Source organism: Nanorana parkeri, unplaced genomic scaffold (assembly GCF_000935625.1).
Source record: "Nanorana parkeri isolate BGI_ZX_2015 unplaced genomic scaffold, ASM93562v1 scaffold706, whole genome shotgun sequence".
NCBI classification, from domain to species: Eukaryota; Metazoa; Chordata; class Amphibia; order Anura; family Dicroglossidae; genus Nanorana; species Nanorana parkeri.
This window is the reverse complement of record NW_017306974.1, coordinates 231,059-256,885: the sequence shown is the minus strand read 5'-3', so window position 1 is coordinate 256,885 and position 25,827 is coordinate 231,059. Positions and strand designations below refer to the sequence as shown.

The following is a 25,827-nucleotide window of genomic DNA, read 5'->3' as shown; positions in this document are numbered from 1 at the left end:
ACACTACTGTGCAAAAGTTTTCCTATGGCAGAGGACGTGACGCAGCGTTGTGACAGTGTTGACTCACCCAAACCGACGCATTTCATCACCAAACTACCTACAGGGACTTCTGCGCTCGATCTAAGAAAACTGGGCGGTTCTCCTTACAGCTGCTCACTTAAATTGGCTGCATGAGCCTGCATTAATATCATTCAAATATGTGAAGCGGCGCTATCACCCAACAAGTAAACAAATATGTGCAAAAACTAAATATTATAGTGAACAATACTATTGTGAGAGAAAAGAGAAAAAAAATATGCATATATAATATTTTTCAAATATTTTCCAAATTAAATCTAGTCAACTGTTTGTGTGAATCACAAGGTGGTAATCTAAAAAAACTCTAAATGACTAATAAAGTAGCAAACGTCCTGTGTCAGTGTGTAAAACGTGTCCATAAATTCATTTAAATATTTGAAGCTGTGAGGAAGAAGTTTTACCCTATAAGAAGCGCTTTGAGACCCAAGGGTCTGAACACGGAGGTGAGATGATTATTTATCAGAGCACTGGTGTTTTTTATGAGCACTTCAGCAAAAAATACAAAAGAAATTACAAGAGTGGGCAGAGTGACGCACAAAGAAAGTCTAAGACAACACTTTTTCTTTTTAGAGAGAGCTGCCTGCTTTGGATCTCAGTCCAGTTCAAGGCATCCCTGCGGCCGTTCCGCTGATATCGGGCCCTAGCCCACGGAACATATGACTCCCCTGGGTCTCACTCCCTGCCTGTAATAGCCCAGTTTCCATATAATCCCAAGCTACCCACACCTTCTTGTAAATATGTAGAGTATTATTCAGTCACGCCGTTAGGTGTTCCATCTCCTGCACCCGTTGGTAAAAGTCCACCTCAGACGGGGGGGCTTGGCGCTTCCAATGGAGGGCAATTAGGCAGCGAGCTGCCATCAAGATATGGGACACCAATTTCCGCCCGTACTTACGGAGGTGCAGGAACGGAAGTCCCAACAAGTAGTGGATGGGTTCTAACGGTAGCTTTGATTGCAACAGGTTCTCCAATGTAGTTTGGACCATCTTCCAGTACACCTGCAGTTGTGGGCAGGACCAGTATATATGATACAGAAAGCCTGTGTGACCATTCTCTGCATCAAGACTTATCAGCAGAGTCGGTTCCCTCCTTTGATTGGTAATCCCCTGCCTGTCTATTTTAGATGAAGCCCACCTGATCGTTATGTATAAGGGCTATCAAAGGTGCCAACTTCTAAGCAGCTACAACATTAGCAAAGGTAACAACACTGTAGTGATTTCACTGCAGATGGAAGGGTATTGTTACCCTATCAAGCTAAGTGCCTGTGATTCTAAAGGGCTGTGGATGGAGCTAGGCATGAGTATTCACCGACAGGGCTACCAAAGGTGCCAACATCTAAGCAGCTACAGCAGCAAGGGAGACAACACTGCAGTGATGTCACTGCAGAAGGAAGAGTGTTCTCACCCTATCAATGTAAGTGTGTATCCTGTGGTTCTAAAAGGCTGTGGGTGGAGCTAGGCATAGGTATTCACCAACAGGGCTATCAAAGGTTCTAACATCTAAGCAGCTACAGCAGCAGCAAGAGTGGAGTTAGCCATGGTTATTTACCAACAGGGCTATCAAAGGTGCCAAGTTCTAAGCAGCTACAACAGTAGCAAAGGTAACAACACTGTAGTTATTTCACTGTAGATGGAAGGGTATTGTTACCCTATTAAGCTAAGTGCCTGTGGTTCTAAAGGGCTGTGGGTGGAGCTAGGCATGAGTATTCACGGCAGACAGTTGGCGACTTCTGTGCACTGTAGCATGCGCTGACCCCGCTCTGTCATTTTACGTGGCCTACCACTTCGTGGCTGAGTTGCTGTTTTTCCCAGTCCCTTCCACTTTGTTATAATAACACTAACAGTTGACCGTGGAATATTTAGTACCAAGGACATTTCACAGATGGACTTTTTGCACAGGTGGCAACCTATCACGGTACCACGATTGAATTCACTGAGCTCCTGAGAGCGACCCATTCTTTCACAAATGTTTGTAAAAGAAGTCTGCGTGCCTAGGTGCTTGATGTTATGCAACTGTGGCCATGGAGGTGATTGGAACACCTGAATCCAATGATTTGGTGGGGTGTCCCAATACGTTCGGCAATATAATGTTTCAGGGTGTACTTACCGATATGGCAGCCTACTTCACATATGTGATTTTATAGTTTGACCGTAGTTCTAATTTAAATCCCATCTCCAGCCAATTTGTTCTAGATTTGGATACAGTGAGCAAAAGTTAAACATTCTGTCAGGATTTGATTTCTGTCTGATTTCCCCTTACTTCCTGTCCCTGTAGCACCTGAGAAGAAATGTGGGTGCGGACATCACCGGAACAAAAAACATTTCCAGACGTTTACTAAAAATACCTTATGCTCTGTGTCCTCACAATACCATCACCTGTGCTGACAGGAAGTGAGGGGACATCTCAATAGGGGCAGAGATGGCAAAGTAAACCTGACATAACTTCTAATTGTTCTCCATCACATCCAAAACAAAACAAAACATACTGGCTGGAGCTGGGCTTTAACTGTATGATAGAAATTACATTTCTGGATTCAGTCACTATACACAAGCAGAATCAAACTCTTTGTAAAGAAAACCAAAGGGCCATACACAGTGGATGATAATTTTTATTACAAAAACATTGGTGAATGTCCCATCCACAGATTCCATTCCTATTTTCTGTAATCATACTGAAGAGTCTGTGAAATAAAGAGGTATTGGATTGTGCTTCACTGGCAATTTTTAGTATGGTCAGATTTCAAAAATGTCTTAAAGTTGTAACATGTTCCATATCAGCAACAAATAAAACCATAGAATGACATGACACTTTTCTGCTCACCTCAATATCCCCATCTGGAATTACACATTCAATAATTATATATCCCCCAACTTTTGGTCCACTTGAGAATGATCTTAGGCTCTAATCTCACGGGGCATTCTGGGATTCCTGTGGCAGGAATCCCGGGTGTCCTGTTTAGATGCGGCTGCTTTATCCATTCAAGAAAAGGACAGGGGGACAGCGGCCGCATCTGTCAGCGGCAGTCTGCATGTGATGTGTGATTACATGCAGCTTGGGATAGATAATTGTTCCTGGACACAGAATAGATGCGTCCAGTGACCTATTTCAAACCTTATGTAATCTTACCATGTACATAACTTCAATGGGTATATCAGCCACATCTGAATGGGACACTCTGGAATTCTGCTGCAGGAATCTGTATGTTCCTGCTTCAGGAATCCCAGAACTCCCCGCGTGAACGGGGCATTAAAGAATACCCTTTGATGTGCGAGGAATCCAGTGAGCCGCTAGCTTCCTGTTTTAGCTGACAAATCTGCTTCTGCTGTACTGAACTCACACGCAGTGTGGTCAGCCCTGCCCGAGTTCTCCCACTGGACCACAGAATGCCTTCCCCTTATGCTATGAAGATGATGGGGGGGGGGGGGGGGGGTGGAGTCCAGCAGAGGAGAACTCAGGGCTGACCCTGTGACACTCAACTCAAACTGGAAGTTATGAGCTTTCTAGTAGACCAATACATACTTTTCTGTACCTGCAGCATTTTAAAGGAATAGCATTTGCAAGTATTGCTGAGATGTACTACATTTTTTTTGCCTATACATACCCTTTATGAGGGTACTCTAAAAACAGGTCCCTAGTTAATCACCACATAGGGCCCTTTAAGTCACTCGGCATGTATAGTAGCTGATATGTGCACATAAACATTGCCACACAGATCATTCTTCTTGTAACACTCACAAACAGTTGTCAATTAATCAGCAGCAGGTTTGTATGCAGGAAGCTAAAGAGTAGCGTCAACTGGATGATGAAGAAGTTGAAGATATAACCGTAGGTATTATGGAAAATTACTTTTTTTGTAAACACTTTTAACCCTGCTCCTCTACTCCATCTGCTATGAATCAAACTAAACGGATGTGAGGAGGATCTCAAATTGCATATCCTGAGCAATCTCATGGGTTTGGTTGAAAACCAGTCTTTGTGAGAATCATAAGACACAGATATTCAGCAATAAACATCTTCTGTGTCCGTATCAGTTTGTTGCTGCAACTTTTTTTTTCTAGCAACTGTAACCTGGCTTTTTATTTCCTGAAGGTAAAAACTTCAAGTGATTTGTGTCTCTTCTTGGTGTGTTTTTGAAGGCTGGGAGCCGGCTCTGCTACAGTGCCACCATATAGACAGTTGTTGGATTCTGGGTGTTGTCCTGTACATTCCACTGGTGGCATATAACCACTGTCCCACATGCCTGACCCACACAACTTGCACAAGTCATGTAGACTGCATGGAATTTTAGGCAAAAGGCGAAACTTGTAAAGCAAACTTCTTGCCTGCAAAGAGGAAGAAAAGGTAGAGGTCAGAAAAGAGAGGAAAACACCATGACAAGAAAAAAATATGTGTAATTAAGGCTGAAAAGAAGGGAGAATAAAGAAGAATACAGCCAAGGGGGAAGAATCCGGACAACAGAAGTTGAGGGATGCAAAGAACAAATGTTTTTTTGCTAAAAATTTTCAGACATGGGTCAAAGGAAAGGATAAAGTGATAACAAGTATTTGGGCGAGTACTCGTACTTGCCCAAATGCTACCAACACCGGAACCTCCGGTATCAGGAAGCCGGGCAGCGAGTCATTACATACCGCCCGGCTTCCTGATTGGCTGGGAAGCTGGCTCCATGATCCCTCGTCACTAAATTTAACTTAATTGAGGCTCTAAATTTAACTTAAGTGCATTTTCCACAAACCTTTTGGGTTTGATAATAAGTTGCGCTAATATTGTGCTAATATAAAGTGACAGAGAATGGTGCTGGAACTGTTAATGATATGAAAGTCCCTACTGTTGCCTATAACAACAGGGATGAAACATATATATTTAATCTGTGCATTTAGTTGTTTGTCTGGAGTTTAGCTTTTATAAAAATATTGTGGAAAAAGGTTGACAGATATCTGTGTGAACATATGGGAAAAATGTTTTTTTTTGCTTGTAGCGCAAACTGCAATATCGTGGGAGCCTTTGATAGAAACTTGCAAAGCTTTGACTTTTGACATCTCTTTCCTCCAGGCTTCTTTTTTTTTTTAAAATACAGATACTCCTCGCTTAATGACTTACCTGTTTTGCGACCACTCGCACTTACGACCGTCCTCCGAGCGACCTCGCGCGTCAGCGCCAGTGCGACGTGTCGCCGGGGGAAGTGACGTCCTCCGTTCTTCACAGCGCGTCCCCGTGAGTATTTTCATTGCCCGATGTACAGTACACTGTTCAGTACTGTACATCGGCAACGCTATACAGTACTGTACTAATGCTGTAAAGTACTGTATAGAGTTCCTCACTTAACGACCAATTCGTTTAACGACCTGGTCGTAGGAACGGAACTCGGTCGTTAAGTGAGGAATACCTGTATTCACATTTCTATCATACATATCTGTCTTTAGCTCACCCATAGGAAACATTTTACCACAGATTATGAAATAAGTCTTTTATAATATCTTAACCAAATCTATTTCTTCCTGACATTATTGTGTCCCATGATACCAAAATATACACACAGTTCTTCAAACTTACCTTTTTAAGAACCAGATCCCCATTCATATGCATGGCCAAGTTACTGAAATGTAGCAACATCTGGTCTGTTGGCAACTGCTGCTCAATGACACCATCTCCATACAGGACAATAATTGCAACGCAGAGGAAAAGGTGGAAATAATCTGTCTAAAGGATAAGGAACAGTGTCAAAAAAAGGAAAATGCAACATTTTCTTAATAAAGGCAGCAACACCCACAGACAAGACAGCAAGACATGTATGATTTCTATAATCAAACTTTATTTGGAAAAGACCTCCAAAAGTTGGTGAAAAGGAAAGGGTCCAACACAAGAGAAAACATGATTATTAAAGTGTATCTGAAAGCCAAACACACCATCTTAGTTTTGAATAGAGTGCTGAGGGATTAGGGAGATTCAACCTCTCTATATATTCTAGGGACAAATGTCAGCAAGAAGGAAGGACCAAAATTTGGAGTTGTCACTAGAAGAAAAAAAAAATAAGTGGGAGAAAAAAGTTGTAATGGGGACACTTTCTCTAGTGACAATTGTCTAAGAGGGCATTTTCTCTCTCTTTGTTGTGTCTACAAGATTGGGAATCTCCTCAATGGGAGATGGCAGAAAAAAAACCTGACAGGTGCTTTCGCTGCCAAGCCCTCCGGAAAGATGGTGCTACTAATTTTGTAGGTCCTGCGATAATTGCACAAATGTTTGTCAAATCAATTTTAAACCGATAAAAATACACCATAAAATTGATGAAAAGCACACTAAAATCAGTATCAGTGCACAAAAAAATACTTTTCTGACTAAATCTAAAAGATAAAACTGTATTGAGTTAATAAATATTGGTCAATTTTAAATTGCGCCTTTTTGCGAAACAGTAAACAAAAGAAGTAACGCAAAACTGTAAAAAGGTGACTTGTGTTAAAAATCGTTTGTGCACTATGCTGGTGATTGTGTTGTGATAAAAAGATACAGGCATAGATTTAATCACAACACAGCGTATCACAACGCACGGCAATGCATCACAACGCTTTGCCAAGTGCTGTTGCAGTTAAATTAATGTTATTTTGTGGGGGTGGGGGTCTCAGGGAAATATTAGGGGTCTAAACAGATCCCTGACTTTTCCTTTTTTGAAAAGAAAAAAAAATTGAGTCCTCAATCTCTTTTTCTGCAGCCTTTGTTCTAAATGAATGGAAAGCATTCAGTACAGAGGTTTCCCATTCACTGTAAGCAATAAGTTTAAACGGCTAAAAGTAAAACCCATGTGGCTCACATCCTATGTTAAAAAAAGCCATAAGGAATAAGAAAAGGGCATTTTAAAAAACATAAAATATAAAAATGAAGGCACACTGTTGTCATTTGAACGTTACAAAGAATATAACAAAATATGTAACAAAATCAAGACTGAAAAAATTCAAAATAAATGACAGGTTGCAAAAGAGACCAAGACAAAACCCCCAAAATGCATGAAATATATTAATAGTAAAAAGGTCAGAACTGAGCATGTAAGCCCTTTAAAGATAACTCAGAGTTGATGACTGGGGACAAAGAGAAGGCAAATCTATTAAATACTTTCTTCAGCTCTGTGTACTCCAAGGAACATGGTGGAACTCAAGGCTGTAATGGGGATGACAGTGCCACAAGCTCTAATGAACCACAACGGCTCAAAATGGATATGGTCCAGAAACAATTAAGGTGCCCATACCCTGTGCAAAATTGGCACGGTGTGCGCTGCTGTCGGCACCCTTTCGGTCAGCATTCCTCGATCAGCTGATTTAAGATACCGTCCGGAAAATCTTCATACAATCAGAGCTGGCAGCCAATAAGCCGCTGGCTCTGTTTGGGTATTCTGTCAGTGGCCACGGTATTCCTCGATCCACACGTTGGTAGTGTTGATGGAGGAATTGGCTCTCTTTTTTTTGTTCAGCCCGCGGGATGAATGAGAACAGTAGAGCAGTGTACGGCCAGTCTTAGACAAAATTAAAGTGAACAAAGCACCTAGACCAGATGACTTACTCTGTTATTTCATAGCCATTGCTTTTAATTTTAAAACACTCTTTAATGACTGGCTTGGTAACAATGGATTGGCGTAAGGCCAATGTGGTGCCTATATTTAAAAATGGATCAAAGTCTTCAGGCTAGATGCACATGAAAGTAATAAAATAACTGATCATATACCCGTTTTTGTTTTCTCACCGAAAAAAATCCCGGGGTAATGATCAGTAAAAATTCCTGCGTTTACACATGTATGTTTAAATGGGAAAAATTATTGTTTTCTCCTGCTCTGTTCTCAATGTAATTTTCCTGTTAGGACTCCATTTCCGCACTTATGTGAGTATATGCGTTGACAGGAATATACATTTGTATGTGCATAAAATGTATTTCCTCAAAAGCAATTTTTTTTGATTTTGTGTTACAGATCTAAATGCAGAGCATGTTTATGCACATGTGTACATTGCTTCATTGAAAACAATATACCTGTGTTCAGATTCATACAACAAAAACTATTTGCATTGCATTTTTTTACTGCCATGTGCATGAGGCCTTACAAGTAACTACAGGCATGTAAACTTAACTTCTATAGTCTGCAATATACTTTGAGAGTTTTGATAAAGGATCAAATGAATTTTCTTTTCTAGAAAACAATATTCTAAGTGATAGTTGACACAGTTTCACAAAAGACAGATGACACCAAGCAGACCTGAATGCACTGTTTGATTCGGTTTCATTTGTTTGATACTTTCTTGTATCAAAAGGGGTAAAGACTTCAGAGAGACATAATCTGCCCCTGTACAAAGCATTAGTAAGACCTCATCTGGAATAGTTTAATTTTGGGCACCAGTTCACAAAAAGGATGTTGAGGAACTGGAGCGAGTACAGAGAAGGACAACTAAACTTATAAGGCCTTGTTCACACCAAGCGCGTTCCAGGAGCAGAGCAGTTACAGACCGGATCAAAACTGCGTCCAATGTATTCCAATGGTATTGTGGGTTCTAGTTCACACTGCAGCGTTCAGTTCCAGAGCATGTAAAAAAACTGCAGCAAGCCCTATTTTATCTGCTCTGGAACGCATGCAAACACCCTGGAACGCACTGAAAGCCCATTATAAACTAAAAAAAAGGCCCAGAACGCATAAAAAACGTGGCAAAACCCACTGCACTGTGTGTGCAGAAACTCATGCAGATCTGGTCTGCATTTGGTGTGAACCAGCCCTAAAGGTGGCCATACACTCTACAACCATCGCAAGACTTTAGTCTTGCGATGGTTGTACAGGGATTAAATAAACGTACGATCTGCCTATCTTGGACAGGCAGATCGCCCTCTCGATCATCGCAAGCCCGCCCCCCTGATATCATCATGTACATATACATAAATGGTCCATATAGTGGACTTGATAGAAAGTTATTCACTTTAAGGTCATTACAAAGAAGAAGAAAACACTCTTTGCATCTGGAGGAAAAGAGGTTTAATCTTCGCATAAAGAAATACTTTTTCACAAGAGCTGTGAAAATGTAGTATAGGCTAGCTCCACTATATATTTTACAAATCTGGATGCATTTCTGAATGTGCTATTAACCTTTTATAGGTAATAACACTAGAAATTGTTGATCTAGAGAATATCCGATTGCCTTATGTGATCAGGAAGGATATTTTCCCTCGTTAAAGCAAATTTAAGGCAAATTTTTTGCCTTCCTCTGGATCAACTGTGAGTAACTGTGGGTATAGGGTTTTGTTTTTAGAGTTTTTCTGTTTATTCTTTTTTTCTCTTCTGTTGGTTGAACATCATGGACGTGTTTTTATTCAATCTAACATGGACGTGTTTTTATTCAATCTAACTATGTAACAAACAGTGCAAAAGGATGGAAAGCTCTGGAACAAGCCAGCACTGGCAGCTTCCATATTTCTCTTTTTATGGATTCTTTTAAAAGCCAGATGATCTTTCTGGATAATCCAGGATCACACTGGTGCTCTCCAGATGGGGCAGGGTGGAGTAGTCCGGATCAGAGGTAGTTAAGATACCAGGTGAAGCACCGTTCTTAGCATCGTTTGAGGATTTGGCAATAGCAAAGCTGGCTCCTGCAAAGGAGGAGACTAACAGGATCTGCAGAGGATGTAGAAAATATATCCTTTATTACTGAATAACTATGCACCACCATAATTCGAGAAGGAATTAACTTCTCTTCATCAGGGTCAAAGAATATGTTGAATACAGAGGTTTTAATTTATAAGCAAAACGTAATTAAAATAATTACACTTCCAGGAGAAGTAATTTACATAAAAGAAGTGTGTGTGCATATGATGCAATTAGAAAATATTAATAAAGCATAAAAACAAGGGGATATTAACCTGCAGCACATATTATCAGCTCTACAATAAAAACTAAATTAGTGACAGTACAGACATGTTACAATAACATCAGAGACATTTTGTGGTGTAATTGTTTAACAAAAAGAAATGTAAAGGTGAAACATCATAAAACAGTAATTTTGTATAAATGAGAGCTGTGCATCCACATGTTGGGTTGGATGATATCTGTAGCAATAGTACTGAGGGCTGTGTGTTATATAGAATGACTGATCAAAACATATTTACTGATTATCTGTCTTATAAGGGAACGCAAAGAGGAGAATTTATCAAAACAGTAGCAGACAGAATCTGGAGCAGTTGCCCATGGCAACCAATTAGCTTCTCTCTTCAGTTTGTTGAGTTAAGCTTGGAAAATAACAGATAGAAGATTATTGGTTGCCATGGACAACTGCTCCAGATTCTGTCTACTCCAGTTTTGATAAATTCCCCTCACATAGTCTGTGCAAATGAAGTCAGATGAAAAACACTTTTTAAAAGTTTAAATACAAGTTGGCAACATGGCTGTCAGAAGTAAAGGAAAATCAATCCATTGTCCTCTTACTGGACTACTCGACCCATCAACACATTCTTAAAGTGGACTTTAAAGTGGAAAATTGGTTCATATGAAGAGTGACCCTTTTTATTCTTATATTATTTATATTCAGAAACTACTGGTGAGTGTTTTGGTTGTTGCTACATTGAATGCCCAGTGCCATTAATAAACTAACTGGTGAGATGAAGTAGAATAATGGAGAGCTGGACCCTGGTGTGGTCATATGGACAGTTCTTTTTGAGGCAGTTCCCAAGTGCACAATTGGCACTGATACACCCTCAGGGTAACGTCTCTAGGTTTGTAGAAAAAGAAAGCCCCATAATATGGTTACCAGTTCAGAAAGGTTGTCAGTCACAGTAATCATGTAAAAACAGCCAAAACATTTCAGGAGTCCAAAGGGCACCCTTCATCAGGACTTAAAGGAGAACTATGGGGTAAGTGTTTTTCCCCATAGTTCTCCTCAGGGTCACGGGAGGACATAAACTAGCGTCCTCCCGTTACCCAAAGCTCAGTATGCATGCAAAAAAAACCTGTCAAACCACTAAGGTTAAAAGCAGAGGTTTCAATACACACTCAGTATACCGCGAGCTGTACTGAGACTGCCGCAGCCAGGACGGATCCCGACATTACTGTCAAGATCCAGCCAGTTGCGTGATTGACAGCTGGCTCTGCCTATCTAGAGGCAGAGCCAGCTGTAACCGCCCCCTCCCCCGTTTGTTCCTCCAGTCAGCGCTGGAGGATCGGAGCGGGGAGGGGGATCCCTGCAGGGAGCCGTGAGTGACAGTCACAGCTCTCTGCAGGGACAGGATCAAGAAGTGAGCGAGCAACGGTATCTGTTCGCTCACTTCCCGATCTATTGAGCTGACGTGTGACAGTTTCATTGTCACATGTCGGCTCGAACTATGAGGTTGAGTGAAAATCACTCACCTCATAGTTCTCCTTTAATGATGCTGGATGGAATACAATTTTTTGTTAGGAACTCTGGGGTTAAAATTTGATAACAGCACAATGTCTGCTCCGCTCGACAGTTTAGCAGCCTGTATAAACTAAAAGAGTATCTAAACCTAACAAATATATTGCAGTGTACCAATCCTTAGATGTTGTGGCTGCATTCGTTTTCTTTTTTCACCTGGTGATACTGCCAATAACACACTTCCTGTCCTAGGGTAACAATGCTCACTAACTGTACTCTACCTGTAGAGGGGTAACATTGTCATCCTAGAACAGGAAGTGTATTAGCACTGCCGAAAACCCTATCCTCTCCTCTTCATAAATGGGGAAGGAGTTCTGCAGCCTTAACACATTTACTGATAACAAACCAACTGATATTATTTTGCACTACTCGAACAGATATAACAAAATGCTTTGAAAGGTATATTTATTAGACCAAAAGGGAGCAAATATGTAAGTTCTGTTTAAAATTAACTCCGTTACAAAAACTAGAGGCCATCACCTATAATTGTTTGAAAACAAATTCCAGCACAAGGGGCGAAGGGGGTTCTTCACAGTAAGATCAGTTAGGGTCTGGAACTCACTGCCACAGGCGGTGATTTCAGCAAATAATGGAATTGTTCAAGAAACTTTTGGACGATTTCTTAAGGGACCGTAATATACAGGGGTACGGGTACTCCTAGAATGAGATCCTAATAGGTTGGACTTGATGGACTAATGTCTTTATTCAACCTCAAATACTATGTAACTATGTAACTAAATAGGAGAAGGTAATTGGTACATACATTTTACTGAAGTATTGTAAATCAATACATACATTTTAAGGAAGTATTTTAACACAAGATCCCCCAAACTGAATAGTCTCATTCTCAAAAGAAACTATAGATGCCGACAACTAAGGCCTGCTTAGAAGACATCATCACTAGAAATAAACAGGTATGTATTATTAATTCCTCACTTATACACAGCATTCTATGACCACTTCCAAAAATCCATAAATTGTTCCTGCAAAAGCACCAATGTTATATAGTTTTGTTAGCTATAAAGTCTTATGGTGACACGAAACTCAGGAGTTAAATTTTAAAAATGCATTCAAGCACTTTAACTATTAACAAAAATGTATCCTCTTTGTATATCAGTCAGCTGTAGATCCTCAAATTATCTCTGAATTCATGCTGACACTGTCCTTCCTTCTGGAGGGTGGCTACTTATGCTCCCCATGGTCCCTATGTGTGTTGTTAAGTAGCCGCCGCTGCAAGGTCGCTCCTAATGATGGACTTCAATCTCACGTCTAGTTTACGAATTTGTATTGAGATTGTAGTTTATCACGGGAGCAAGCTTGAATCGGTGGCTACTTTACATCACACACTGGAACCATGGAGAACAAAAGTAGCCACCCTCCAGAAGGAAGGACAGTGTCAACAGCAATTCAGAGATGATTTGACGATCTACAGAGTGATACACAAATAAGATACATTTCTGTTTATAGTTAAATTGACATTAAAGTCAGAATTTTTTTTCCCCCTTCCCAATCCTGCTGTAGGAACTTACCTTAAATCATGCCTCTTTATTCGATCATCTTCTTCTTTACTGTACTTTTCAGCTGTCCCTCCAGCGCTGACTCCTCTGTCCTCCTCTTCTCTGATGTCCCATGGAGTCTGTGCGGGTGCACGCTGCTCCATAGACTTACCGTGTGTCTGTCCTCGTCTCCCGGCCGTACATCTGAAGTGTGAATGCGCCTGCCCCAAGATCCTTTGCGGCCGCCCGAGACTCTTCAGATGATCGAACGGGAGCGCGCGGCGAAGACACAGGTAAGTTTAAACCCTTTTAAAAAAAAAATATTTTGCATATATCTACTGCTTGCTAGCAGTAGATATATGCAAACACCGCTGAGGGTGAAACCCTTTAAGGTACTTGCATAGTTACATAGTTACATAGTTAGTCAGGTTGAAAAAAGACACAAGTCCATCGAGTCCAACCTATAGAGGAAAAAAAAATGCATTTTTAAAATTTAACTCCTGAGTTTAGTGTCACTTAAAATGACAAGGTCATAAGCAGAATAAGCAGACATGAGCCATGTACACACAGCTGTTGTTGACAATGACTAAAGTCCAATAACTAAGTCATTGCAGCTGTTAAAGGCCCAACAACATGTGAGAAAGTTCTTTGCCCGTTCAATTTGGCAAACAACGCCTGGTCAAGTTATACCAAAACAAAATAGCCAATAACATTTTAGCTAATGACAAACATGGAAACAAAATCCACATTTAACAGGCAATGGTACCTGATAATGAGCCCAGCATGCTTCCCACATCCTGAGGGCCTCAGAGTCTGGAAATTCTCTCTTGAAGCAAAGCAGCATCCATCGGTGACAGAACAGCATCTGGAGACCATCTTCTCCAAGAGACAGCAAATGTTGGTAAAAACAAGGATAAACAAGACGCAGTAACTCACGAAGATACATCTGAAAAAAGTATACATTATTCTTACAAAATGTAGAGTAGCTAGAAAAGATACACACAGTTCATTGTGTATTAATTGAGCTAGATTACAATTTACCACTAATGGTGCCCTTGTTTGGTCTGGGTAGTACATGGCAGGGCTTATCATCTAATGGGAAGACCAGTTGTAACCATAGCAAAGGAGGCTCCCAGTCCATGTGTAAAATCACAGCACTACTTCTAACCCCTGACAGCTGTCAACAGAGTAAGCACTTTCTCTATGGTATGATATTCTCACTCAAGTGTCAGCAAGTGCCAGGTACCAGATGAAGCATGCTGATTTTATTGACAGATATATCTTGCTGCCCGGGCTCTGGTGGCTGCTGTGAGGTGAGTTATGTCTGAATAAGACGTTGTATCTCCCTAAAGGGTTTCTTAGCAGAGAAAAGACTTTAAACCATGGACAGGAGAGGTCTATGTAGTGTGTTCAGGCACATCTAAAAAAATATATATAATACAGCTATCACAGTGTAAGTGTATTCTGAAAAATTCTCTGTGAATGGTGAACTGGGGAATAATGTAGGGAATGTGCAGGCTCCTTTTGGTGTCTGCACCAAGGAGCTTATGTTAACTTAGACTAATGCCAGGTTCACAAAAAATGTAAGGCCCCTTTCACATGAGCGGTCCGATCGGGTCCGTCTGCCAGTTTTTCAGCCAAACCTGATCGAATTCTCTATGCAAGTCTATGGGCAGCCATAGGTAAATGGATGAGCCTCCGTGTACACCTGATTAGCCCCGGATCTTTCCCTACTGGGGGTAATCGGATGTAAATGGACACATGTCCATTTACATCAGATTCCCCATAGACACACATGGGGTCTGACAGTTTCAGAGGAAAACACTGTACGGACACGGACAGTGGTGACATCCGCTCTGTACTGCTGTGATTAGGAGAGGATCTGTTGATGGATTCTCTCCTGACACGCTTGTCTGAAAGGGGCCTTATATTTCAATAACAAAGCTAATTTAAAACATAACAGGGGGTGTGGATTTTAATTGCAGGAGCATGCCAGTTCTTCCATAATGGGCATCACATATCTTGTGCCTATTTTGTTTTTGAACATGTTGTGAGCTATAAAATTTGTATGACAAATGGCTGTCAATCAATACATTGGTGTCAACATATCCACCCCTGACAGCTTATAAAGTCACCTGCAAAGCCTGCAGTCTCCTTACTGATAAAGTAAACACACATCTGCACTCCCCACCAAGTGTCTCAGACGGATGATGGTATACCAGCATAACTCAATCGCACCGGACTGAGAGAACTAACATATTCCCTACCTGGACTGTTGGTACCCATACCTGTGTCAATAGTTTCCTTCCCATTCTGATGCCAAGAAAATCCCTCTAGATATATGACTGCACACACCTTAGCTGATGTGTAACCAACATGAAAACAATACAACTGAAAACCATGCCAAGGAACATCAACCATCCCTATCCTTATTCATTTGAACCCCAAACCACAGAATAACCTAAACCCCTACTCCCACACCTTACACCCAAACTCGTGTAGCCTCCCTCAAGTGATGCTCCTAGTCCATGAAAATAGAAACTCTGCTGTTATAAATCTAATAATAATGTTTTTAACACAAGATTTAAGAAAACTGTACTGGACATGGTAAAACTTTTATTGACCTGTACACCTCAAACTCTGAGTAATGCACATGCCCCACATGTCCTCATTCTTTGGTTGAAACACAATCTTTTCAACTAATCCCCAGGACACCATTTCAGACTGATGCAGATACACCACCAAACGTGGATCTTTTTTTTATTACTTACTAGCATATTCACATAGAAGTATACAAAGGTATACATGAAAAGCCTATAGTTCTCCACTGATTAATCACTTGTGCATTTTAGTATTGTATTGCTCCATTCTACATTTAAAGCAATTAAACAAGAATGTTTGTTCCTTTACAAGAAAATGGAGACTTTGTTCATATGCGGACAGTGACCAAAAAAGTGGATTACTCCTGCTCAAAATAGCCACCTGCAAAATCATATGTAGAGTCAACTTATCTACATATTGAGGAATTGGTGTAATTTTGTTAATGGGAACATTAAATTATAAATAGTTTGTATTTATATTTTTTCAGAAAGTGCTGTGGTATGGCTGCATTTACCATAAAGGCACTCAAGGAGTAGTGCCCAGGGCAACATGATTAGAAGTGCAACACCAAGCCTCAAAAGCTACACACTGTAAAAACATGTTTCCTATCATTTGTTACCCCTGACTACTGGTAGCTAATTTGAGCAAATTATCAATAGTAGGAAGTGTATGCAGGGATGTTAGGAGACTCACTGTAGCTCCAGAAACCCTCTCTCTTTTCTCTGATTTCAGCTAAAAAGGTAGCAGTTGACAAAACTCCCCATGCTGCCTAAAATAGCACACTCTAACACAATTTTTTTCCTAAAATAACTGCATGATACAAAATGCAGAGCTTGTAGTAAAGGGTGTCAAGGGTGTAAGTTTAAATACAAATTTAGACATAAATATGCATTTCTGGGTGAAAGTGGTGTTAGTGGACAACGTCCACAGGTTTTTTTCATTCTATTATAACAGCAATATTTTATATGTGCAGAGTCAACGTATTCTTCAATACTGTAAGGGACAATCTGTATATACCAAAATACAAAAAAAATACTGGGACACTTCTATAATCTAAAACTTATTCAATAACTTAGAGGGATAACATTTTCATTAAAGCATTATAGATTACTCACTAACTGCTTTTCCATGTCCTCGTCACAGGGCGAGCTGATAAAAATTGTGTTCTGCATAAGGCCTACAAAACACCAGAAGGTGTCAGACTCATCCAGGATCTCTGCCAACAGTGGTGCCACCAGATCTGACATTCCTTGAGAGTAACCAACTCCAGGGCAGTACACGGCATAGTTCAACAGGATCCTCCTAGGGTAGAGAAAAACATCAGCACTGAGTATACACAGAAAAAAGGATTCAAATACAAACAAATACATTACAAAACTAAACCCCCTGATTTAACCGTTTCCCAAAACGGTTGCATTTAAAGCATGCCTTTGGTGAGAACTGTCACAGTTGTCAGTGTGCTTATGTCAGCTCTCAACTAAACTTTCAAGCCATCAACTGGCTAATGTCATAAGTGATCACATGTGCAGCACCATGGCAACCTCCGATCTAAATAGCCTAAAATGGCACCATCTGTAAAGGATAGAAGAGTTTAGTTCTGCTTTAATTCCCTGCATAAACAAGAATGTCTTTATTTGTACAAAGTCCTGCAAAAAGATTTTTAGAGTGGTAAGGAAAACTATACTTTTCCCAACCTAAGCCTGAAAGCCCCCATATCCTTTCCAATGCTACCAATACTGTCTCTTCTCAGGTCAACAGGGAACCCAGTGCAGAAGCCAAAGTCTAGAGAAACTTATTGACATGAGAAAGAGGGACACTTTCAAACACTTTGAGGGGAGTTTATCAAAACTGGAGCAGACAAAATCTGGAGCAGCTGCGCATGGTAAGCTTCTGTCTTTCATTTTCAAATCTTAACAAACTAAAAAGAGAAGCTGATTGAACTTGATTAGTAGGCCGATGTAGTTACTTCCTGCCTTAATCATCTTCTGTGACACTGTTTTTGGAGGAACTTCCCTGGTATAAATGGTGTTGCCATCGGCACTTTGGGCTTTATTCTCCCATATGTCTGTAACTCTGGGATGTATGACTATCCTTTTGGGATGGGTGGTGACCAGGATGCATCATTCTCATTATCTTTTTGTTTTCCATTTATTTGCCTTGGGTGCTTAGTATGGCACATGGCTCTCTGGGAGGGGGGTGGGGTTTGTTTTGTTTTTTACTCGTTTTGGTAAATTTTTATGATGTTTGCAACTATGCCATTGTTTTCTATTTTTTGAATTGTTAAAAATTAATAAAACATATTTTCAAAAAAAGAACAAGTGCAATATTGGACATAGCATATGACACTGTTCTTGGTTCTCCGAAAAATGTAAGTTTTAGAAGTGTCCTATTACCTAATTGTTGTTTGCCTATAACTATGGCAACACAATAGGGTAGCTACAGAGGGATGATGGTTCAACTGTCCGTAAAGTGCATCTAAACCCAAAAACAAAATGTATTCTATTGCAGCTTACCAGTCCCTGTAGATGTGGTGACTGCATTTTTAATTTTATTTTTGCTGGGGTTTTACCCTTTATTTTTACATAGTATTACATAGTATTTGGGGTTGAATAAAGACATACGTCCATCAAGTCCAACCCATATAGGTCCACGCATCATCTCATTCTTAGGAATACTTGTATCCCTGAATATTACGGTCCCTTAGGAAATCGTCCAAATGTTTCTTGAACAATTACACACACTTAGCTGAAATCACTGCCGGTGGCAGTGAGTTCCAGACCCTAACCGCTCTTACTGTGAAGAACCACCTTCGCCCTTTGTGCTTGAATTTTTTTTCCACCAACTTTAGGTGGTGGCCTCTAGTCTTTGTAATGGAGTTAATCTTAAAGACTTTGTTGCCAATGTTGCTGTCACCATTGAACATCTTGTACATGAAAATCATATCCCCCCTTAATCTCCTTACTTCCAGCGTGAACATGTTTAAGTTCAGTAGCCTTGTCTCATAGCTCTGGTCCTCCATTCCCCTAATTAGTTTGGTTGCCCTCCGCTGGACTCTCTCCAGTTCAAGGACTTCCATTCTCAGTACCGGCGACCAAAACTGGCAAAACTGCAAAAAACGCACTTTCTGTCCAATGGGTTGGACTTGATGGACGTGTGTCTTTATTCAACCCCAAATACTATGTAACTATGTAACTATGTCCCTGGGTGGCTCCAGTCACTCCTCCAGTGTATGAATGGAGGGAGCCATGGTTGTTTAACTAGGCTGCTCTCCTGATTTGGGCTACAAACACATCTTCCTTTCTTCATCTCTGTTATATGAGGGGGTGGGGGAGTTTGAAGATTACAGAAGATAGCTCAGAAGGAAGCTGACATTGCTTGATATATCAGTTCAATTCACAGGAAGTGACAGGGACACTGCATTTCTAGCAAGATCAACAGGTATTTTCTGTACTCACCCAAAATCTTCTTAAAACATGTAAACGAATCATGCCACCACATCTAAGGATTGGCAAGCTACACTACATTACATTTTTGTTCTTGGGTTTAGGTTTCCTTCAGAAAACATCACTGTAATGAACACCAAACACTTATACAAGCTAATCTACCTAATTATAAGAGTCACAAAGCAGTAGAGCTTAACGGTGACAGACAGAGCTTAAATCACTATTCCATTTAAAGGAACAGGATTAGAAAGCAACCAGTACAGCATTAACTATTGACTCACCACTACACAGATACATTTAAAGCTGAACACCATGCCAGAATAAAAAATGTTGCTTCTTTCCCCATACAATGTATGGGAATGCAACAGCAGCTTCAAGTGGGTCAAATTCAAATCAGTCAAGTGCAGATAAAATGCACCTACCAAAAAATTCTGAATGATCTCAGAAGCATCTCAAAGTGATGTCACACTGCATTTGCCCACTGAATTATATCATCACAGGCCCTAAATATCTGAATGTTATCTGTGCTTTCACCCTAAAAATGACCATATAATTGCATTGTACACTATCCTTTAGATCTACCAACATATATGTAGTACTAGTGCCTGCCTGACTTGATATAAATTAATAGGATAGTTTAGGTAGGCCCACATATTACATAGTTTTGGTAGATCTAAATTTGATTGTACAGGGATTGTGACTGTACGGTAACCCAAAGGGAGAGCACATGACTACATCAGCTTGGTGCTGCTTGTCCAGTCTGCAGGCGGCTTATGGGGAAGTCACTAAGAAAGCATAACGTCAGCAGCCATTTTTTTCTACAGTCACCAATCAGATGGGTGAGTACCATTACCACAATTGACTGGGCACTATGCATAGACTATACTTGCATGTATCACATTAAGTAGAACATACATGTGGGTAAACCACATTTTCCCTGAAGCATGCAGACAAAGTAAGCACTACTTACAGGAGCAGTGTTAAAGAACGCTCCAAACATTGTGAGCTGCCAATCAGCCCAAAGGTACAGTGGTGCCTCGGTTCACGAACTTAATTCGTTCCACGATTCTGGTCGAGAACCAAATCAAATTTCCCCATAAGGTTCAATGTAAATAAATTAATCCGTTCTGACCCTTACGAACATGGTCGCGAACTGAATCGAATTTTCCCATAAGATTCAATGTATATAAGGTTAATCCGTTCTGAACCATATGTAATTTTTTTGAGCCATGCTGAATTGAATAATACTGTACAGTACTGTATGTGCTATAAAGCACACAAAAAAGCTTCACATCAAGTTTGCACAGGTCTGTCTGCGACCGCGATCTCGACTAGCGGAAGCCACGCCCACGTGTCAGAGCGGGGAAGATGGCCGCGGTCGTTTCATCACCCAAATTGGATTTTGCAAACGGAAGCATTTTGCTGAACTTCCTGTTTGCGAACCGATCAGGAATTTTTTTAATGATATATAAAGTGTATGTTTGTGTGTATATATATATATATATACATACATACATACATACATACACACACACACACACACACACACACAGTGGTACCTCTGTTCACGAACACTTCTGTTTGTGAACAATTCGGTTCGCAAACAGGAAGCTCGGCAAATTTTTGCTTCCGTTCGCGAACTCCGCTTCGGGTGACGAACACATTCGCAGCCATCTTCCCTGCTCTGACATATGGTCGTGGCTTCCTCTAGTCAAGATCGTGGTCTGATCACAGTTAGATTCGGTTCATGACCCAATCGGTTCACTAACCATTACTGCAAAGGAAGGTGCCATGTTCGATCCTGCCACGGCTCTCTGCCGTGACAGGGGAGGGGCTGGATTCCCCCCTTCGATCCGCTAGCGCTGACTGGCGGAACGGACGGGGTAGGGGGCGGTTACAGCTGGCTCTGCCTCTAGATAGGCAGAGCCAGCTGTCAGTCACGCATTTGGGCGGATCCCGGCATAAGTGTCAGGATGCGCTTCAGCTGCGGCGTCTCAGTATACCGCGAGCTACAGCTCGCGGTATACTGAGCCTAGGGTGACGGGAGGACGGTAGTTTGTGTCCTCCCGTTACCTTAAGGAGAACTATGGGGAAAAGCATTAACCCCATAGTTCTCCTTTAATGGCATTGCCATGATAATGCACCAATGTAATCAGCCATGACACATGCCATTTAAGGGCTTCTGGAGTTCAGTTGACAGCTGAAAAAAGCACACTGGCAACCTGGACAGTTATTACCAGAGGCATGTCTTGAAAGTAACTGTTTTGGTAGACAGGTAAATTGGTGGGTCTAGTTCCGCTTTAAGAGGACTTAGGGAGACAAAGGGCCAGGGACTGTATTTATGCCCTATACATTTTATGGACCAATGTTGCTTAACATGTGTTTGCAAATGTATGTATATTAAGAAAAGAGCCACACTTTTCAGGCACCCACTCAGAATACTATGTTCAATTAATTAATTTACATCTTCACACATTCTGAGTGGCTACCTAAAAAGTCAGTTGGTGTGATTCTTTTCTATATGTATTTTATAAAAAGGATGTGGTACCCCACCTACCAACCCACCTCATCAAATTTGATTTATTCCTGCAAATGTAAGTAACAAAACCTAAAATGTTGAGTTGACTAGCGTTGCATTGTTGTTGCATCTTTGCATTGACTTGAATTTCTAAATGTATCCAATAAGACAAAAACAGGCAAGAAAATATGATTAAATTAGCCATAAATATTTTAAAATTGAATTTGGAATTGGCTAGGATTTGTCTAACTGTTCCACGTAATGGAACTCATATAATATTTTGAAAATGTGGAAAAAAACAAAACAATGCCTGTCGGTAGATAATCTGGTGGATCAGACCATGGCAGTATATTGGACATGTTGCTAGCATGGTAGTTTTTTATTTCTTGCTTATCTCTTCCTATAAACAAATTGTTTCTGGCGTCATGAGTGTTTTGAGACTATTAAAGAAATTTTTAATATTAACATAACCTTTCTAATTAAAAAGAAAGCTTTTGTCTTTTGTTCATAAATAAAATGCACTGAAAGACCAACCAACCATGAGTGTGTACACACTTGAATCCCGTTGATCTGTCTCCTAGGTTGTTCATAATTGATATTATAATCTCTTAATCCGCAAGTGTAAATAAAACATTGATTCACTGCAGCTCATGTCTGTGGCAGAGATCCATCAAAGGCTTTACTTTGCTGTAGGCAGGAATGCTTTATAATAACAAGTAGCAGTGCTCAACTTAAAACAAGGTAGATTTTATAATAAAAGAACCTTCTCAGGTACACAAGTGTCAAATATTTGGTTATGTGGATTCCATGTCTTAAATGGTAGCAAATATGACATTTCAAATAGTGGTACAAGCATCAGGACAGTTTGTAAAACCACCGGTCACAAGACATACTGGGACAATGGCTGCTGTTCACTTGAACACTGGCTTCAATATTGTGGTTATCTAGCTCCACGCTTAACAGAACTATTGGATCATTTTATCCAATTCTGCTATGATGATGGGAGGTTAAAATATATGCATGGGCCAAACATGTTTTTAGAATTAGAGTAGGGGAACCCAAAAAACCCTGCTAAATTTCCCATTTATTTCCTGCCCCAGAGACATAACAGTAAAAGAGAGGAAATATCTACAAGTCCCTTTAGATAGTTGTCAATGGATCATTTAAAGGTTTCCTCTTGCTTTTTCAAGAGCAGCAAGTGTAAAAATTTTGATTTCCAAAAACTTTCTCTCTGTGACAATGGTCACAAGGTCAAATCAAGAGGGTGAATCTTCCCATTTGGGACACAGCGTCACAGTCTGGGGATCACATTCACTGGGAATGGTGGCTCTGGGGTTTTATGGACAGCCAGGCACTAATGGAAGGCAGTGTGACACCAAAAGCTCGGGAGACAGGAAGAGTAGAAATCAGGATTACTGCATGTTTGGCAAGGCTGTGATAGAGGCGCAGGGTCTAATGAGCCCCAGATATCCACCAAAGCTCCTCACAAGGGGAGGTGGACTTTGCTGCAGGACAGTTCCCAGGTTGCAGCCCTCTAAGACATGCGTTCAGACAAAGCTGAATAAATACCACAGAGGCAATCAGAACACAGGGAAAGTGGGCAGCAATAGCAAGTCACTTGTAACACGGGAGCTGAGGATGCGCTGATAGAGCACAGTGAGACAGTTGGAGTGCTGAGATTTAGGATTCAGTGGCATACAGAGAGCCTGTTACAATATGGAGGTTCGGGATTCACCGATTCACGGAGGAGAGAGATAGTTGCAGTACAGAGGTACCCAGATTTCACAAAGCTGACTTATGCAGAAAGGGAGCAGGCTAATTAGGAGAATGAAGTGCAGAATTGTTGGAAATCACAGACAGCACCCAGGTACACAGGTGCAGGCAGCTAAGAATAGCTCATTTATCATGCAGTGAACCGGGTTACAGGATAATGATGTAACTTTAGCACAAACATGCGCAGCAGTTACATCATCAGTGCTCAGCAATGAGCTGAATGAAAGAAAAAGATGCCAGATGCGGAAGAAATTGAAAATTGCAGTGTCGGTGGCAGTGAAGAACACGGACCTGTCAGCGCTGAAAGAGGAGAAACTAAGAAGCAAGTCTGCCATAGTTTGTACGTATGCTATGCATACTTGCATGTGATGGCAAGTACTCCTCCTCCAAGTTCAAGATCTGTTTTATGTGGGTATGACAGCATCGTGTCCTAGACATCCATAGCTATTTTTATCTTTTTATGTATAAAGAAAAAGGAGTACCATTATAATGTATTTACTTCAGTGTCATAGCACATGTTTTGGAAACCAAATGCGTTTATGTGCTTTTATGTATTCCAATACGTCCAAATTCCTGAAGCAAAATATGTTCAATCTAGAAAAGCAAATGAATTGCTTATGCAGCTTTTTAGACAATATTCAAAGGTGAACACCGGGAAAAGCAAATATTGTCTAAATACATAACAAATGTGTATTCTTCCTTGAATCTTGGTGTCCATTTTGTATTTCTTCCAGATATGTGCAGTAATCCAGTGTGGAATTTTGAATCTGTGCAGAAGTTTCCTTTAATAAAGACCAGTCGCTGCTAGTATATCTACAGTACTTGTGCGGGGTAACTGGACTTGTATTCGCCTCCTACTGTAGTTTTACGCAGGCAGCCTGTAGTGGGTGGACCTGTTGGGTCCCTTCCACAGCTCTGCTCTCTGCACAGGCTAATAAATCATTTGTGGCTATCAAAGAATACATGTAAACAAAAGGTTTTGTACCTGGTTTTCAGATTTAAACCAGAACTATGTACTAAATAAAACATAGGCACAGGACTGTGCATATTATTAGGAATAGTGGGCCTGTGTTTATAGGGACAAGATGCAAAGAAGTAGTGTTTTCGTGTATAGTCATTGGTCACACATTATTTCTCATCATCAATATATATGCAGTTATCACATTGATTTTTTACACATAATCACAGTATTCTAAGTCAGGTTAGAAGCAGTAAAACAAGGAAATATTCTGTGTGTTCTGTGTGTGCAATGTGATATTAGCAGAGGGATGTTGCTTAGGGTGCCAAAGGTCGTGTGCCTACAAGGCGCAGTGATGACAAGTTGCCCTTCTTAGACATGTATCTGTATTTATGTCAGGATCCAGAGCACCCCCAGGTGGTGCTGGAGCCAGGTCCTGCAGTTCCTGTGCTCGCCTACGGGTGTCTCTAGCAGCCAGGGACTGTAAGGAACCTGCAGATCCAGTACTCACCTGCGGGTGTGCCCCAGCTGTGACTGATCATCCCATCACCTGGTGCTTCCTGGGAGGGTATTTAGGCCCTACCTGCAGTCAGGAAGCTGGCTCAGTATTGCGTCGCCTGCACTTGACTGATTCCCATAAACCTGAACCCTATCCTGTGTGGGCATATTAATTTGGTCATCCTGCGTGGGTACCTGCATGGGTTGTGAGGACGCCTGTGCATGGTACCCTGACAGAATACTGAGCCCCACCGACCAAATTGACCACACAGGGACCTACAAGCTTTTGGGTTTTTTTTGTTTTGTTTTTCCCTTGCTACTGTCGAGATGGATCTCGAGGGGATATATTACTATGCGCTCCTGGCATCCGAGGAGCCGCAGCACTGCCGTCAGTGGTTTCAAGGCTTCCCCAGAGCAGACCTGTTAGAATACATCCGCAGGGCCCACGGTTTTATGGATCTGACTAGTTGTCCTTTTGAGGATATTCAACCCCTAATCAAGATCTGTAGCGAACTAGCTCTGAGGAGTGATGAGGACTTCTCCCCTTCGTTTACCCTGTCACAAGTTATGTCGCTGGTGTGGTTCCTAGAGGATGATCCCGCCGGGTTTTCCTGCACACTACTCAATGCCCACCTGAGGACTTGACTAAATATATTGAGGCGGTTGAGACCCTTATTGACCGGGGGGTTGTTGTAGTGACCTTTGTTGAACCCTTGCTCCAGAGGTGGTCTGACATACGGTCTAGGCAGTCTAGCCCCTTTACCAAAGCCCGATCGGGGTTAACCATGTTGCCCATGACAACCGCAGAGACTCTTGCTATTCCTGATGAACAAATCCGCTCCCAGTTTTCCGTAGCAACAGTACCTGTCTGCCATTCAGTTACACCTGTTCCCAAGGCAGCCCAGCAAGACCCCTCATGTCTCTTAGCCGAGTATCGGTCAGAAGCTGAAAAGCTCGAAGAATGGGCCGATTGTTCGGATGATGAGGATTGGAGCGACTGCTCTGAGGATGAGACTGTGGATGACCGTTTTAGATACTCAGGGTTCGTTCCAGTCCAGCC

At 41.2% G+C, this 25,827-nt stretch overlaps 1 protein-coding gene across 4 annotated transcripts in view; it reads right to left on the bottom strand.

Moving 5' to 3' along the window:
• Positions 1–4,136: 4,136 nt before the first annotated feature.
• The window catches only part of TBC1D16 (TBC1 domain family member 16), a 101,289-nt gene continuing 79,598 nt past the window's right edge, over positions 4,137–25,827 (bottom strand). For 3 of the 4 annotated variants that reach the window (XM_018563867.1, XM_018563869.1, XM_018563868.1), the window contains exons 9-12: positions 16,693–16,879; positions 13,743–13,922; positions 5,629–5,775; positions 4,137–4,400 (exon numbers count right to left, since the gene is read on the bottom strand). In XM_018563867.1, coding sequence (XP_018419369.1) covers positions 4,155–4,400; positions 5,629–5,775; positions 13,743–13,922; positions 16,693–16,879 — 760 coding nt within the window. In that variant the 3' untranslated portion in view covers positions 4,137–4,154. The remainder of the gene's footprint in view (positions 4,401–5,628; positions 5,776–13,742; positions 13,923–16,692; positions 16,880–25,827) is intronic. The other variant, XM_018563870.1, reaches the window with a different exon arrangement.